Source organism: Morone saxatilis, unplaced genomic scaffold, assembly GCF_004916995.1.
Source record: "Morone saxatilis isolate NCDOM2014 unplaced genomic scaffold, NCSU_SB_2.0 Contig9, whole genome shotgun sequence".
Taxonomy (NCBI): Eukaryota; Metazoa; Chordata; class Actinopteri; family Moronidae; genus Morone; species Morone saxatilis.
In genome coordinates this window covers 19182382-19199246 of record NW_023340268.1, presented here as the reverse complement: position 1 = coordinate 19199246, position 16865 = coordinate 19182382, and the positions used below count along the sequence as shown (strand labels likewise).

Below are 16865 nucleotides of genomic sequence, written 5' to 3'. Positions count from 1 at the left end.
TTAAGTGTGCTGCAAAGCACACTACTATTCTTCCTCGCTGCCTTCATGTCTATATTATGTAGTGTGCCTGCCAAAGCAAGCACACATTTCATCGCTCCTCGATGCACATTATTACGTATAGGGCCTGCAAAGCAGCCACCTACTATATACCTCAACTTATACGGGCCCTATATTAGTGTGCCTGCCAAGCAAGCACCACCTACACATTCCTCGGGCAATATGTAGTGTGCCTGCAAAGCACACTACTATTATTCCTCGTGCTTATTTAGTGTGCCTGCAAAGCACACTACTATTATTCCTCGGGCTACCTTATATGGAGGTGGTGCCTGGCCAAAGCACACACTACTAGTTATTCCTCGGGCTTATTGATTAGTGGTCGCTGCAAAGCCACACCTACTATTCTTCCTCCTTGCCTCCTATTAGTGTGCCCTGCAAAGCCAACACTAACTATTTATTCCTCTGACTTATTATTATTATTGTTCTTATTAGTGTGCCTGCAAAGCACACTACTATTATTCCTCATTATTATTAGTGTGCCTGCAAAGCACACTACTATTATTCCTCGTACTTATTATTATTAGTGTGCCTGCAAAGCACACTACTATTATTCCTCGGGCTTATTATTATTAGTGTGCCTGCAAAGCACACTACTATTATTCCTCAGGCTTATTAGTGTGCCTGCAAAGCACACCTCGACCACCGCTGCTCATTAATGCATGCATTTGACTTTTGTTACTTGTCATTTAACCATAGATATCTAAGCTACTTCTGTATGTCAGCATCTCTAGTTAGTTTTAAAGCTCCACATTTAGTTCAGCTCTGATTAGTTGTTTCCATTCAGGCCTGGTGGATTCTTGTAAATGCCATAAGGAGCACTAGGAGGAGCCAGATGAACCAGATTTTTTCACAGATGATCTGTCTCATGAACTACTGTCAGGATGGTTTCACCAAATATCACACAGTTATTTTTATAAATATTACCTACTGGAGCTTTAACTATTTAACCATTTAGAGGCACCTAGTGGCCAACTAATTTTCTAGAAAGTAGGGCACTCTATAGGGGACCTTATCATGTTTAATCTCCCATAGGGGTATCCAAGTGGGCACTTTTGTGGCATTTTCTTATTTTCCAACATGGGAACACCACGGGCTAGCCTGGAGATAAAGAAGAGGGGGAGGCATTATGACAGATATGATACTGTATGTAACGGAAAGCAAATGTTGCAGATCAAGATAGTAAGATCTTTTGAGTGAGGAGAATTTTTTATTTGACATGCTGGTATCACTCGCAACAAAAAGTGTTTTGGCAAGAAATAGATGGAGCTGTACGCTGGTCCGTGAGCTGGGGGACGTTTTCTTGTGAGGATGAGTAACTGTTGCTAACTCGAGGGCAGATGATAGGCAGCCAGCTATCAGAGAGGAGTTGATAATATCAGTCAGCAGAGGGAGCAGATCATCAGAAATAGCCTGGAGGAGGAAGGAGGACAGAAGCCATATGCAGAAAGGTTAGAAGAGGAGATAGAAAGTGATTTCAGTGGAGGGTGAAGGTAGTCAGAAGTGGGATCAGATATTGCCAAAAATGATATCAGATGTTCAAATTTTACGCACAGAGAGAGGAGAATGTAGTGAGTGGAAAGAATCAGCGAAAGATAGTGTTTTCATTCAAGAACAGAAAGAGAAAGAAGTGAACACTGTAATTTCTGCGAGCATTAATAAATTCATTCACTCTGAGGTTGCCATAACCAGCTTGTCTTCAGGCCCACATGTCCCCTGTAAATATGAATTTTAATCTTTTCAAGCTGGCATGTCCCACCGCAAGATTGGTTTATGAGATTTTTATCCACAGCTCTGCTGCCTGTTGATAAGAACTGCAGCTAAATGTTAATCTAGCTGAATCCTCAGTAATGAGCAAGGCTTTTAGAATACAAGTACAGTATGACATGTGTGCACCATGTGACGAACGGCCATGTCTCTGCTCTCGTACAGGGTCTTAGAGGGGACAAGGGAGAGCCTGGAAACCCAGGATTACCAGGCTTTAGTGGACCTAAAGGCCCTGCGGTGAGTGGTAGATTTTACATTTTCTGATTAAAAGATTACTTGCAGCTATATAATAAGCTGTGGATCATGTTAACTTTTATCTTAATTTCCAGGGTCCACTCGGTCCAATTGGCCCAGAGGGAAAACAGGTAAGCGCTTCATAAATCCACAGGTGACTAATGTGATATAGAATAAATAGATTTCTTGCTCACATCCACTGTTTGTTGTCTTTTGTAGGGGATGCCAGGTAGAGTTGGTGATCGTGGCAACAAAGGAGATAAGGTGAGTGCTAGATAATAGATGCACCTGATTGATACAATTGTTTGATGCAAGTGAGTCAGTCAAACACTCAGACCTTTAGGATCATAATAATCAGACTTTTTTGCATTTTTTGTAGTATCTTATTAGCATGGCTCTGAAAGTTAAGGCACAGCAACTTGCACATGAAATTTGACAAAACACAAGCAAATGAAGAAGACAAATTGATCATATGTGCATACATACAAGTGAGGAGATACAAACAAATAAAGAAACACGTTTCAAGAACAGAGGACACAACCAAATACAGAAAGGGGCACTGTTGTAATACGTTTACTAGATAACGATAATGGAGAGATGATAGGAATCGAGGTAGACCATTGCTGTTCTTAACCCCTGAACCACAGGGTTGCCCAAGGAGGCTGACTTCTTCTTCGGGATCAGAGTAATCCAGGTGATTGTTGTCTGTATACTGCGCACAAGACCTGCTAGTAGCCAAAGCAGAAGGACCTTTCATGATGCAGATTTGGCAAAAATGTAAACAAATATGACACAGTAAAATAAATGAGCCGAAGTTAGGGGATGTCTCAAAAGTGCATGCAGAATGGCAAAAATTGTTTTGTTAATAGCTTTGTCATTTGTAAACAGACTAACTCTACATTCATCTGGTCCTCCTCCCATTACTGTGGAATGGTTTACACTTGTGTTTAGATTTACTTTTACTTCATATATAGGCTCTTACTATCTTATTATATCTCTTAAGCTCTTATTATATTTCTATTTCCATTTTATTTTTACTTTACTATATGTATATACCTACTTTTTCTATTCTATATATTGTGTTAGATATTGTATATAAGTACTATTTCCCTAACGTTGTGTGAGTAGAAAACTGTAATGAACAAATTTCCACCCCGGGGATCAATGAAGTATTTCTGATTCTGATTCTGTTTATACTGTATACACAGCCATGCATGTGCCCTGATATGTCCCACTGCTGCCTGCAACCCTTGTTTTATTTCCATTATTCCAACACTTACCCCAGATTCCACTGGGCACGGCACTGGGCACGGCTTCATAACACAGATACACAGAGAGTGTTTCAGAGGGGGAGCGCCTTCAGAGTGTGTTGCTTGCCATACATTGTTCATATATTTTGTCCTTAAAAAGGATACATTACAGTGTGTTTCTCCGCCTAAAATCTCTTCTAACCTGCATTTGACTGATTGACTTCTAGTCTGGTGTTTTACTAGATCAGTGTTGCTCTAGCATAAATATACACAGTATTTTATTTTGATAATTGATTGGATTCTCTATGTCGTTTATGTTTCTGACTTCCTGTCAGTGCGATTTGCTTTGTGCCGCTTAACACGAGTGGGTCCCAGCTTCCAGCAAAAATAGACCAGCCACGTATTCCACATTGTTCAGAGCAGACACTTTTGGTACGCTTCTGGTGAAATTCAGAGCCTTGCCAAGAACGTGCCCGGTGGAATTTGGGTTTGTTTTTCTTTTGGTTGGTGGGGTTCAAATAGCTCCTTCAAGCCTGAACATTTACAATTGCTGTCATCTAATCCAGGGAGATCCAGGTATGAAGGGAGATAAAGGACATTCAGGAGATCCAGGCATGCCAGGAAACCCAGGACCCCCAGGCAGAAAGGGCCACACAGGGATGATGGGTATGTCAGGACCACCAGGAGAAATAGGAGCTCCTGGGCCACAAGGACCTTCAGGAAACCCTGGTGTCCCAGGCCAAAGAGTGAGTCTTATTCCTGAGAGCTTAATTTCATTTTGAAACAATGTTCATGGCACAGTAATATTGACAGCAGATGATTTCCATTCAATTATAAATAATTGAGTTAATCATTACCATCTTTGTTGTCTCAGGGAGAGTCAGTATCACTGGAGCAGATGAGACGGCTCATCCAGGAGGAGCTGGCAAAACAATTAGATGGTAAGGAGGCAATATCTACTTGGGTCTCGTCTTGCCTGTAGATCTCAGAGAGACATTTGCTTCATGTGGGCTAATTTAGGAGAACCTAACAGAGTTATATTTTTTTAATAAATTTTCTTTTCTGTCCAGCCAAAATGGCTTACCTTATGGCTCAGATCCAGCCATCCCATGTGAAGAGTACAGCGGGCCGTCCAGGTCCTCCAGGCCCTCCGGGTAAGGATGGCGGCAGTGGACGACCTGGCCCCCCTGGAGAGCCCGGTATGCCTGGACAGAATGGAGGAGAAGGACCCAGGGGACCCATGGGCCCTAAAGGTAAGATAAAGGCTCACAGCAGTGTTATTGGTTGTGTGTGTCCTTTTTAAGGTTTTTGTTCTTCTATAGTTTGCTACTACAGTGTTTACTACTTCCCAATTCTCAACTTGGAAATTGGAGTTGAGATTTGAACTTGATGTCTTCAATAGAACTTTGTCATTAAAACTGCTTCGTGTTCAGCTCAATTTTATTTGGAAAATACTCTTGAGAGAAGATTGATACCACTTTAATGTCTGCACGCTAAATATAACGCTACAACCAAGAAACAGTTAGCTTAGCACAAGGGATGGAAGCAGTGGGAAACTGCTAGCCTAACTCTCTGTAAGGGCAACAAATTCCGCCTACAGTACCAGCTCCTTTAAAGCTCACTAATAAACTCGTTATGTCTCACTTATTGAATCCATACTAAAACCCAAGAGTGAAAATGTCAAGGTGTAGGGTGCCAGAGAATTTCTTGGCGGGACACAGTGATGTCCTGAAATCCTGTCACAACTGTAAGGTTGCCAATGTAACCAGCGGAGAAACAAGGAAGTGATATAGTAGTATTCCAGCACTAACCTGAGTGCACCAAATGGTTTGTTACACAGAACAGTCTAGGAAGTTATCCTTGGAACCAGTTCTGCTGTAACTCATGCTAGCAGCATCTATGCTAACCTCTTTAGCAGCCGCCATTATAGTTTTTGCTTCTTACTGCATCACACTGCTTTGGTTTCCCCAAACCACTGTGGTTTCGGACACAAGTGCATAGCCTTTAAGCCTGGTAAGATTTATTGTCGTGTGATTTTGTGATCCTGTGAATCCAGCTTAAACACATGAGCCCAATTACATCATCCAAGGAATCACAAACTTGATCACACTCCACAGAAGATATTATACAAAAAGCTGAGCAGAGAATGATCATGCTACAGTCCAAAGGCTTGGTACACAGACACAGGGAAAGGGCTGATATTCCAAACAGTCCATTTATTCCACACTACTGCTCAGACAACCTTTCTAAAATATACTTGCTCTTTAACTGTCCAACTGTTAGCCCTCTTCTTCCATTCAAACTCATATCCACTGCAACTTTAATCATACCCTAAAAGACTGGAGAACTATATACATGTCATGAATCAATTTCATCATACAGTAATGCTCATGGCTGTTCTGAACTGCTTATTAATAAATACAACAGCTGATAAGGTGCAATCATTGTGACCATGCTGATTTCCTGTTCCTTTCAGGTGAGAAAGGAACAAAAGGAGAAAAGGGAGAACCTGGTATCGGTGAACGAGGAGAGCAAGGACCCTCTGGCCCCATAGGTAACAACCAGTCTCTTACTTACTGTATTCATTCTTATTTGGTTGGTTTCAACCAATTTGGCCCCTAATTGTTTCTCTTCCCACTGTAGGACCTGCCGGTATGCCTGGTTATGGCAAAGACGGAAGCCCAGGACAAGCTGGAGCCCAGGGAGAGCCAGGAAATCCCGGCCCCCACGGTCAACCTGGACCTCCAGGTCCTCCTGGTCAATGTGACCCCAGCCAGTGTGCCTACTACGCCAGCCTGGCACACAGACCCCACACCAAAAATGTCAAGGGGTCTTAAGAAAGAGGAGACACAAAGAGCTTGAAGTCCAGCTGTATTTATGAACTTGGTCGTGTCAGTCTGAATCAAGAACTTTTCTTTTTCAAGATAACCTCAGTTTGGAGGGCTGAAGCAACTTGTGCTGCCGGTCAGATTCTTTGTTTTTTTTTGGTATGAAGCGTGGGATGGATGGGGATTAAGCATCAAAGGTATTTTTCTGATTTAATATGGGGTAAAGAGGGCAGCTAAACAGTTTTTTCCTCACTTGCATGCTTCCTGTAAAATATATAGGGAGATAACGAGGATGATACAATTCCCTCCTCTTAAACCCCCCCCCCATCGGGAGTTAAGATTTGGGAGTCTGATATTGTATCGTTTCATCAGTAATTACCAAAAAACGTCAGTAAGGCAATTTCTTGCAGGAATATGTCTGCACCACAGTCTTTCCTTTTTCCTGCCTCACACCATTTTGTATCAATTACCATTCGCAGCCCACGCTGTCCTACATCGAGCAATAGATGTCAGTCACTGCTCACTAAATTGTTCTCACGCTAGGGATCTTCTACCAGTCTACTGGTAATTACTCAGTCAAGGGAATTATCTGTTTTATTGTCATTGATGGGAAGGGGGAGGGGGGACAGACTGTGAGGCACGATCTTAAACACCAATAGTGATTTTGTGTAGGAGGAGTGTTAATGAGTTAGTGTGGAGAGTGATGATGACCACATTTGTGCAATTCTTGCCTCCAGGCTGGTAGCATTGTTCTTATGTAGTGTTTGGAAAGTATTGGCACCCAAAAACTGTTAGAAAAATCCCCCTTAAACAAAGTGAACATGTCTGATTTATTTAGACAGAAATAAAACAAAATTTTGGAGGCAACAGAAATTACTCATAAATTAGAGCCTTGGCGATGTTGTTTCAAGCTTTGGGAGAGATTTGAAGGATTTCATTCCAAAATTCAGTTTATTTGCCTAAAAATTGCAACACAGTGCTCACACTATCAATGAAATGGTATGAATTTGTATCTTTTAAAGGTGGATATCTCATTTTGAAATGGAAGTAATTTAGATTTGCTTGAAAATCTGTCCAAAACAGTAATAACATGACACTTGTGCATAATTCATACATGCCATGCAATGATTTGTTCTAAGCTCACCCACAGGATAGCTATTAAACCTGAGTCTAAAAACAGAGATGTCGAGACAGGACGAAATGTCACTGTTAGATTTGTACTTTTATGTTTAATGAAGTGGCTCTGGTCATTCTCGCTTTGAGGTATGCATAGACCCGAGCAGTAAACAGCTTTAAGGAGATGGTATAATTGCAGCCTTTGTTCACCTTTCTTGAAAAGCTGCTTGTTTCACACTGCTTTCTTTAAATGTGTCACTTCCTTTCTGTTCAGTGGGGCTTAATAAGTGCCTACGCTGTGGCAGTGCCCGGCAGCTCAGACCCGTTCTGAAAAGACTCTGCTTTTCTTATTTGTCCCCTGGAACCCTAAATTGGAGCGTTGCTTCCATGCATCCTGATGACCAGAGCAGTTGTGGTAACCATTAAGAAGATTTTTTGTCTTATGTCCCTCATGGACCAATTACACCTCTCCCTAACCTCAGATGTGCTGGTCATCTAAAATCTATTAAATAGCCTCCACAAAAGGTATCACATTTGTCTTCCTTTTGAAAACATAAAGAAACACGCCAAAACATACGGTATGACCTACAGGTCACGGATTATGATTGTATGGGCCAGCCATACTTACAATCTCTTGCTCAGGTTACCTTTTGGGAAGTCATTCATAAAGAATGTAAAGCTGTGGCTCTGACACAACTTAGTTTTGAAGATGTTAGTAAAGCAGACTGGAGGTTTTAGTTTGACAAATATTTCTCGGCTGCTCTGGAGGCAGGAGTAATTTCATTTGTTGAAGTTGTGTCATTTTTGAAAGAATTAACAGCACATTCTTCATTTAACAAATGAAAAGTTGAGTTCATGAACAATAAAGTGCACCCTTGCTAAATTCTGTACACTCAGGGGTTTTCCTGCTGTAGCCTCACTCGGTCTGGTATGACCAATAGCTTATTGGTGGCTAGTGTTAATGCTAATGTTAGCAAAAGGTTGAATTTAACATTTACATTTACATGTTTCCACATGTGACAATGGCCTCTCTTCAACTAAAGTTACATAGTTACAGTTATGGTTCAAAATAGAAACATTTTAATAAAAAAGCTCATGTCCATAGCATTAGGTTAGCTTGCTAGCTTGCATTAATACATAAAAATGGCTAGTTTAATATAGGCTGGCCAGCTATGCTCACTAGCTGCTTTTTCAACTTTTTTATGTACAATATGTTGCCAACAAAACTGTAGATGTTACAGCACCTCTGGGATGTATCTTGCCTTCAGAACAGCTCTGCCTCTGAGAAATGTTCGTATCACTAAAACTACCATAAAACTTCTGATAATAGCCCGGGTGTTTATTTGCTTAAATCACTGAACTCAGCCTGCCTTTATTGGGGACAGGCCTTAAATTCCTTTAGCACAAAACTCTTGCCAGCACAGATGGAAATACTATGTGAATGTGCTGCTTCTCTTGAGTTTTCTTAAGCAAATTTGACAACTTAAATAGGTTAAATTTCATGCTGCCGCCTTCAACGGGAACGTTGTTTTACGGCAGCTGGTATTTTGTTTACCATGCCGGTAATTCTGAATAATATTATATTGTAGTGCTCATAGTTTTCTTAAAATGAACCAAACAATTGAATTGTGGAGAATCTAACTAATGTGCAGCATGTCCATATTGACAAAGGTTTAAACATTTATATTTGTGTAGACAAACTAAACAACTTAAAACTCGCTCAAGCAGGCGACCCGGTGGGCTTTAAGAGGTTTTATACATCCAGATACTTCCTATAAAATCCAGACCAGGCTTCTAATTGAGACCTGCATTTATTTGGCAAAATGTATGGCCACACTAGGCTAGTAAAGGAGACCTGCTTCTATATAGGAACCTGCTTTTATAAGTTTTATGGTACATTAGGTTCAGAATCATTGTTTGGTCCTAAATGTGTGATTGGAATGAATTACCTGCCATGTCATACCATTTAATATATCTTTCTATTAGCTGCTTCTTTGTCAGTGATTTATTATTGCACAATCAAACCGCATCAGTATTGCCCTTTCTTGGTTTTGTAAATGCTTGATTCAGTTGCCAATAGATGTGTTACAGGGTGGGATGGTAAGTAAGTTGCAGCACACAGCTTACAGTTTTGTTGTGCATATTAGCCAAACATCTTTCATTATTCAAATTAGCTATTTTTGCTAATTGAAAGATTTTAAAGTTAAAGTTATCAGGATTTAAACCAATACAATTGTGTTTTAATGCAGTAAAAATGTATTAACCTGTTTTTCCCCTTTTTTCCTGATGAATTGGTGCTAAGATATTTTAAATTAGTAGAATATTGTAAGTATTGGAAAGACACATGTACTGTACTGTATAATAAAGACTGGAACAGATTCATTTTATAAAACAGGCTTTGCTTTGTTTTTAAATAGGCAATGCTAAAATAAGGTCCCTTTGACTTCTACACCCCTTCTGCCATTCATCATGTTCAATGCTGCATCTGTAAACTGAAAATATAAAGCAATCACCAGTCTTTCGCTGAATCAAATTTTATGAACCATGTGCATCCTTTCACTTATGCACACAACTTTAAATCCACTGGCTCTGAGCCATGATACAATCTATTAAATCAAAGGGATGTCCTTAGGACGGCTGCTACGTTAACTCTCCAGCAGCTTGCTAAAGGTCATGTTTGATCTGGGAATGTATTTGTGCTGTGCCGACAGAGGCAGGGATGATGGTGACTCTCCTTTGTAACCAGGCAACAGTGAAATGCCCTCCTGAATCTAGATTATATCCATAACAACCCGGGGACCTTGTTTTCAATACAAAACCATCGTACTGTAGAGTGGAATTTCATTGATCGACCACCTTGTCATGTGCATACCTATCTACTTAATTCTCTAAATTGATTCTTCCCAAGGTTGCTCAACTGTTATTGGAGCACAGAGCAAAAAGGGGCAGGAATTAGGAAGGTTATTTGTGCTATGTAATCATCTGACTTATTGTTATCTTTGAATTTTAATACTAATAGAACGTAAGATGCAGCAGCTCTAAGATAGATTTTGTGTTCCATTAAACACTCTCAATACACTAGTGCACACATTTCCAAAACATATCACTTTATTAAATTGTTTGAAAAAGAACATCAGGCAAAACACATGTATGATCCTAAATGAGAAAGCACATTGTTGGAGTAGTCAGCTCGGGTTGACTTGTGCAGTGAAATCTGAAGATGTTAATGGGAAATTTTTTTGTAGTTTTGTTTTGGAAGCAAGGACTCAAAACGTTTCATTTTACCAAATTCTGTTCCTAAGTGGCTCATGACTGCAGCGGAGAATCAGTGGGTCAATATGGCACCTGGTATGCTGTAGACTTTACATGTAGCTAGGGTTGAAAAAGTACATGCCATTGTAATACTTCACACCCTGTCCATATTTGTTTTCCTGGAAATAGGAGTCAGCATTTTCTGCATGCATTTGTATGGGACAACTCGTGGGCCTTCAGGCCTGTCGTCGGTTGGAAGAAGTTGCTTTGGCATCAGTAGCAGATATCTGTGAACATTAGATAAGCTCTCACTAAAATCACATACAAGTTAAAACGTCTATACAGTATTCTACAATTGTGCCTTGTCTCTGTTTCCCTTTGCGTCTCTTAGATCCATGGTTCAGATGGAGACATTTGAAGACTCCCAAAGATCACCATGCCCTGGACTTCTGGAAAGCCCAAAACGTGGTCACCGCAGGATAAAAACTGGAGTGTGTCAATGAGCTGTGATGCCTCATGGGTTTTTGTAGCCGGCGGACTTCTTTCCGCTGACCATATAGAAAGGTGGAAGTCTGCCTGTACAGGTTGATGGATCACAAAGCCCAGGTGGCCCTGAAGATCCCCTTGGACCGGCTGCTCCTGGGGAACCAGGACTTCCTGGCTCACCACGTTCTCCATTTTTGCCATCCTTGCCAATACCGGGAGCACCTGGTGCACCTGAGGTTCAGATAGAAAACACATGAAATGTCAAAGTCAAACAGTCCATAAAATTATTTTTGGCAAAGGTATTAGTATATAAATATAGTGTATATTCACCATGTTAGTTTTGACTTGACTGTATATTGTAAATTGATTGCTGGAACTGTGTGGGTGTGCACTAAATGGTTCCCAATGGCTACTGGTTCTGGATATATTTTTCAATGCTTTTAATTTTGTTTTCCAATTAAAAATGTATTCTTCTGCAATATCATTAATGTCACTTAAGTTACACAGAAACACTGGACTCTCTCAGATAATGTAAAGATTCAAAAGGTTTATGTTTTGACAACAAATTTTAAATATTTCAGCCGTGTTTCTGAAAAATCAAGTTTTGTCCGTCATTTTTGCTGAGGGCTCTAAATACTACAATACGCATGAGCCTCGGCTGCTGTTGCCATGTGAGGAAGCCAGTAGTGGTAGAGATCAGAGTTGCAATTGGGAATAAAAGCCATGGGGGCTGAATTAATCCAAAAGTGACGCAGACTGCACCCACCGTTTATGGAACATGTAAGAGAATTTTAGGCTCTGTGATTTGATGTTTCTTGCTGACATGCACCTTGGGAGTTATTAGTAATTAACTTCTACTTCGAGGTTTTTATTTACATAAGGCTTGTGCCTTCAAGACTTTTTATCAAAGATCCAGATTTTTTCAAACACAGTTGTTTATCTTTTGCACTGATGATTTAACTGGGAGAGTTTCATATCAGTCCGTAGCAGTGCTCCAGCTGTGAGTGACGCAACATTGAGCATGTTTGTTAGACCTTAGTGATACACAGTGACTTAAGTTCTTTGCAGGTAAACTGTGAAGAGCCTCTTTAACAGCGTGTCTCATAGCTCAAAACCTCAAAAGTAAGTCCACCACTGTCATTGGAAACGCCTACCCAGAGGCTGGAAGCTTGAATGCTGTTTCTACAAACAGCAAACTATAGCATGGCTATCTGGGAGCTCACTTTTTCAACTGTCGCTGGGCGGTGGACTGACCATGACGCACAGTATGCTGACTACAAAATAGAATAATCAACAATGGCGATTCAGTGTGCAGACTAAGTGGGACTAGGAAAGTTTATTTTCTGTATATTGTATGTATATTTTCTGATCTGAAGTTAATGATATTGTGCAGCCACACTTCAAAGGTAATGGAAAGAATAACAGTTTATTTATTAAAGTGAATTAGTGATGAATCACCCTCAAGCACAATCATACATAAATAGTAGCTATTATTAGTAGTTTTACGCAAAAACCATGATGCAAAAATAGCAAATTGTCAAAAGTTTTAGGGGAGCTCACGTCTTATTAAGAGGAGCCAAGATCCTCCTTGACTCCCTGGGATTGATACTCAACAATCAATCAACTATCTTTCTTGCCTTTGGTTGGTCTCATGTATAAATGTAAGGCTACAGTGAAAAGTTTTTTTTTATAAAGAGTACCTACTGCAGCTTTAATAAAGAGAAATGCAGACATTTTAAAGACCTTTTCCTCTCAGCAGTGATGTGCTCTAATTATAACAAGAATTGAGCCTTACCTGCTGCACCTGGTGCGCCTGGGCTTCCTTTGATTCCTACACCGTCCTCTCCCTTGTCTCCCTTATCTCCCTTTTCACCAGCATCACCTGCAGAATAGAGGACACACAAATTATTGCTGAGATGAGAGAGGCATACTGTTTTCACAGTTATGGGGATGTAATTAGGAAACTTAATGGCTCTGATTCAGCCTTGTTTAGTGAATCATTGATTGTATAATATTATGCATGGGTGAATCCCTTCCATCTGCAGAGCGCTCTATGCAACTTCTTTTCAGTGTTCTGTGCCAGTGTGAAGACAAAGGCTTACTGCCAGGACCCACAGTCTTGTTTTTAGTAAAGGCTTCATTTAATTTCTTGCCACTAAATCCACTGTATTAGTTCTGGATGCTTTCCAAGAAAATAAAGGAGAGGCAAAGGCACAGGTTATCTATCACAGCACTGGTGAAACACATTCGGTATTTGCAAACCACTTAAGGCTCTTCTGAAGATTGCTGAAGCCAGCCGTTTTGGTTAACTGCAAACTGGCTCTGTTGGAGTTCAGTTTTGAGTAGTGGAGAATGGTTTCAGGCTTACTGACCTTTCTTGCCTGGTATGCCTGGAAGTCCAAAGAAGCCTGGATGGCCTTTGGGACCCATCGGCCCAGGGGTTCCTGCTGCTCCTGCCACTCCAGCTGGTCCAGCGGGGCCTGGAGGTCCTGACGGTCCAGGAATACCAGGAGCACCAATGGCTGCTGGCTTCTTCATAAACTCTTTCATAAACTCGGCTAATTGCTCTAGTTAGACAAAGAACAAATCAGCTTATAAGTACTGTTTAAGTGATTAGTTTGACCATGGGTTAAATATAGAGGAGATATGGATGTGATAAGGTCAAATTAAAGAAAACAAAGCACCTCCAACAACCACTGAGCACATCTCGCGAAGCTTGTCATCACTCACTTTTGGGCCCTGTGGTTTAATGAATGAACAGTTATTAGTCCAACTAATATACCACAGTACTGTACAGTAGGCTACATACTCTACATTGGCAATGGTAACACTTACAGGTAGACCTCTGGGGCCTGGTGTTCCAGGAAGGCCTGGTTCTCCCTCCAGTCCTCGAGCTCCCATTGGACCAGACAAACCCTCGTGGCCCGGCTGGCCTGGTCTGCCAGTATCTCCTGTAGCTCCACTCTGGCCCTTCTCTCCACGCTTAAGGTGGAAATTAACACATTTTTTACCATTCTTAATTCCTTGTTGTGCAGGGGTTCTATGTGAAATGATCCTTAAGCAACAGAAACAAAACGTTTTAATACCTCTCCTTTGATTCCAGTAACACCAGGAGGGCCCTGAAAACACACAAAGTTTAGTTGACGTCTTCCAAGTCCACTCACAGACGGGTCGTCACATTTTTTCAACCAAACAAAACATAGCTCCACATACCTGGTCTCCCTTGACCCCGAGATCTCCCGCTGGACCTGTGTCGCCCTGTTCACAGAAGGAACGTGGTGAGTGTGTTTACTGTACTGACGCTGAAACATTTGAAGCAAATACAGAGATTATAATTACCTGGCTTCCTTTTTGTCCCACTGGTCCCATAGGCCCCTAGACAACACATTAAAAAAAACGTTACAAACTTCACTTCACCTAAAGATTCTCATCAGTGTGGATGTTTAAAAGGTGAAATAAGATTTGTCTACCTGATCACCTTTGAGCCCAGTATGACCCTTCATTCCTTTGGCACCAGTGTCACCTTTATCTCCTTTGCCACCCTGGAAATATAACATTTTATATGCATCTATTGTATACATTTTGACATTTTGAATTTTTTTCCAAAGCTGGTAGTGATGTTGATTATCTTGTGTCTATAAATTCTCTTCATCTTTATTGTGAACTGCTTTGTAGTGCATTTTTGCTAGTATTGTATGTGCTCTGTTAAATAGAGATCTTATGATTTAATGATCAAAGTATTGGTATATGCTTGCAATCCTATATTAGTAATGTCTCACCTGGATGCCTTGAGGACCTTGAGCTCCCACTGGACCTTGTTTTCCTGTTTCACCCTGGAAATGGATTGTAGATACGCTTAACACAGCAACTCTGGTTTACACATACTGATGTATCTCAAACCTCTAGAAAAAGTGCAACAAACACTAATTAAACGCCAATTTCAGTTTAAAAAGAAGCCGGAACTGAAGAATTAACATGACCTACACACAACTACACAAAAGTAAATGTCCACTCACGGTTGATCCTTTATCTCCCGGTTTCCCATCTTCTCCATCTTTTCCAGGCTCACCCTACATGTAAACAGATGACTATGGATGTTAAATGACTATCAGATAAATAGATGAATATAATTAGAGTGTTACGACTCTCACAGTTTTTCCAGGAAGTCCGACTGGCCCGATGCCTCCCTCAACACCAGTGTCGCCCTAAATCCACAACAGGAATTGTGTTAGTCTTCAAGTTTTTATTTCCATCAACTCAGTATTCAATTTTATTCTGCAGCAATAAAATTTTGGATGTACGATGGGGACATGCCTCATTAAATAGGAGAGGATTCCAATTACCTTTGCACCAGGGGGTCCAACTACTCCCTGCTTTCCTGGCAGCCCCTAGGCGCAAACACACATCACATGAAAAAAGAAAATGAATGTGTCATTGCTGCTACACGCTTCAATGTTTATGTGGGGTGAAAGAATTTATGATGTTTTAACAGGAAAAAGGTAGCATCAAAACTAAATAAATTTTTAAATGTAGTTGCAGTTTGGTTCAGGCAACAAAGGTACTTGGTTAGGGTCAGGAACAGATCATACGTTTCTTGCCGTAAGTTAATTAGGTTACGTTAGTTAATGTATGCACCTAACTTAAAATAAGTCAGCCCTGACTTTTGTCCTGTCTTTGTTTGACCACCTCATTCCATAAATGGTCTCTCTTGCTCTTTATATGATGCTAAATGCTAACAGGTCACCAAAACTGATTAAGATTCATCTTTAGGGAGCCACAACTGTCCTCCATGGCAAGTCTTTGGATAGTTGTTGAGATATTTTAGTCTGGATCAAAGTAGTGGACCAACTAACAATCAAATATGGCCTCATTTTGGTTAGCGGCATGGCTAAAAAGGTAAAACAGAAAAGTATGCTAACTTATGTGTAATCATTAATGGCCATTACTTTTAAAGGTAAAATGGCACCAAAAACAAACACTAACATACACATAACCTCATTTTAAATGTCATTAGTGGACACTATACAAATGCATTTTGCAATGGTGGCTTGCAAATGATTCACTATGAAGTTCCTAGTGTGCAGTTTATGTAAGCCTTGACAATTCTACAACTCTACAAAATCTACAAAATAAAAGAGGAGACAGGAGAGGAGAGCATAGCTTCTATCCTTGTAGAATCAGTTTGACCACTCAAGCCATATCTGTAGCCTCTCACCTGACATTCTTACAGGCAAAGGTCGATGTGCTCTTGGCATTAGATTTTTCCTCCCGCTGGTTGTTTGACTTTAATGTTTTATTTATCTGACCTGCTTTGTGGCCTCAGAGAACAGCTTGTCCTCCATTAGTATTCCTTGCTTTTACTCACTGTGCAATATACTACATATATGCAAAGCCATAATTACCAGTATAACATATCACGGACACTGTGGATGGTTTGTTTTTGATGTAGAAACACATTTAATAAAAAATAATTTGGACTTACTGGAATTCCCACAATCCCCCTGATACCAACAGCTCCAGGAGTACCAGGCTCTCCCTGTTGAGTAGAGGTTTATGCACACAAGTATAACAAGTATTACAGTAGTCCATATGCATATATGTCTTATAGAAAAGATAAAGCATCATGATTAGATCTTTGGATAGCTTTTTTTCTGTTCACCAGTGTGAGGCTTTGTAGCTTTTGACAGATAAAATCACAAACTTCGAGCCTGGCAGATGCGTCTGGCCATCCTCCCATTCAGACAGACCTTCACCCGTCCTGCATCCGGTCACATCAATCAGAACCATCTATCTAATATGCGCTTTTGTTGTCAAGAAAGATCTGTTAGCACTTGGATTCCTCTTGGACTTGGCCATTGGTCTCGCCAAATATCCAGTT

At 40.6% G+C, this 16865-nt stretch overlaps 2 protein-coding genes across 3 annotated transcripts in view; one reads left to right on the top strand and one right to left on the bottom strand.

The window, feature by feature from the left end:
* The window catches only part of col22a1 (collagen, type XXII, alpha 1), a 64646-nt gene extending 55005 nt beyond the window's left edge, over nucleotides 1–9641 (top strand). For both annotated transcript variants that reach the window (XM_035681093.1, XM_035681094.1), the window contains exons 58-65: nucleotides 1987–2058; nucleotides 2151–2186; nucleotides 2275–2319; nucleotides 3872–4051; nucleotides 4180–4246; nucleotides 4376–4558; nucleotides 5782–5859; nucleotides 5949–9641. In XM_035681093.1, the coding sequence (XP_035536986.1) occupies nucleotides 1987–2058; nucleotides 2151–2186; nucleotides 2275–2319; nucleotides 3872–4051; nucleotides 4180–4246; nucleotides 4376–4558; nucleotides 5782–5859; nucleotides 5949–6142 (855 nt within the window). In that variant the 3' untranslated portion in view covers nucleotides 6143–9641. The remainder of the gene's footprint in view (nucleotides 1–1986; nucleotides 2059–2150; nucleotides 2187–2274; nucleotides 2320–3871; nucleotides 4052–4179; nucleotides 4247–4375; nucleotides 4559–5781; nucleotides 5860–5948) is intronic.
* A 765-nt stretch (nucleotides 9642–10406) lies between these two features.
* LOC118342944 (collagen alpha-1(IX) chain-like) overlaps nucleotides 10407–16865 on the bottom strand; it is a 24589-nt gene continuing 18130 nt past the window's right edge. Inside the window, exons 25-38 of the mRNA XM_035681639.1 lie at nucleotides 16470–16523; nucleotides 15331–15375; nucleotides 15139–15192; nucleotides 15004–15057; nucleotides 14767–14820; nucleotides 14458–14529; nucleotides 14327–14362; nucleotides 14201–14245; nucleotides 14074–14106; nucleotides 13823–13969; nucleotides 13672–13726; nucleotides 13360–13554; nucleotides 12783–12869; nucleotides 10407–11218 (exon numbers count right to left, since the gene is read on the bottom strand). Coding sequence (XP_035537532.1) covers nucleotides 11016–11218; nucleotides 12783–12869; nucleotides 13360–13554; nucleotides 13672–13726; nucleotides 13823–13969; nucleotides 14074–14106; nucleotides 14201–14245; nucleotides 14327–14362; nucleotides 14458–14529; nucleotides 14767–14820; nucleotides 15004–15057; nucleotides 15139–15192; nucleotides 15331–15375; nucleotides 16470–16523 — 1134 coding nt within the window. The 3' untranslated portion in view covers nucleotides 10407–11015. The remainder of the gene's footprint in view (nucleotides 11219–12782; nucleotides 12870–13359; nucleotides 13555–13671; nucleotides 13727–13822; nucleotides 13970–14073; nucleotides 14107–14200; nucleotides 14246–14326; nucleotides 14363–14457; nucleotides 14530–14766; nucleotides 14821–15003; nucleotides 15058–15138; nucleotides 15193–15330; nucleotides 15376–16469; nucleotides 16524–16865) is intronic.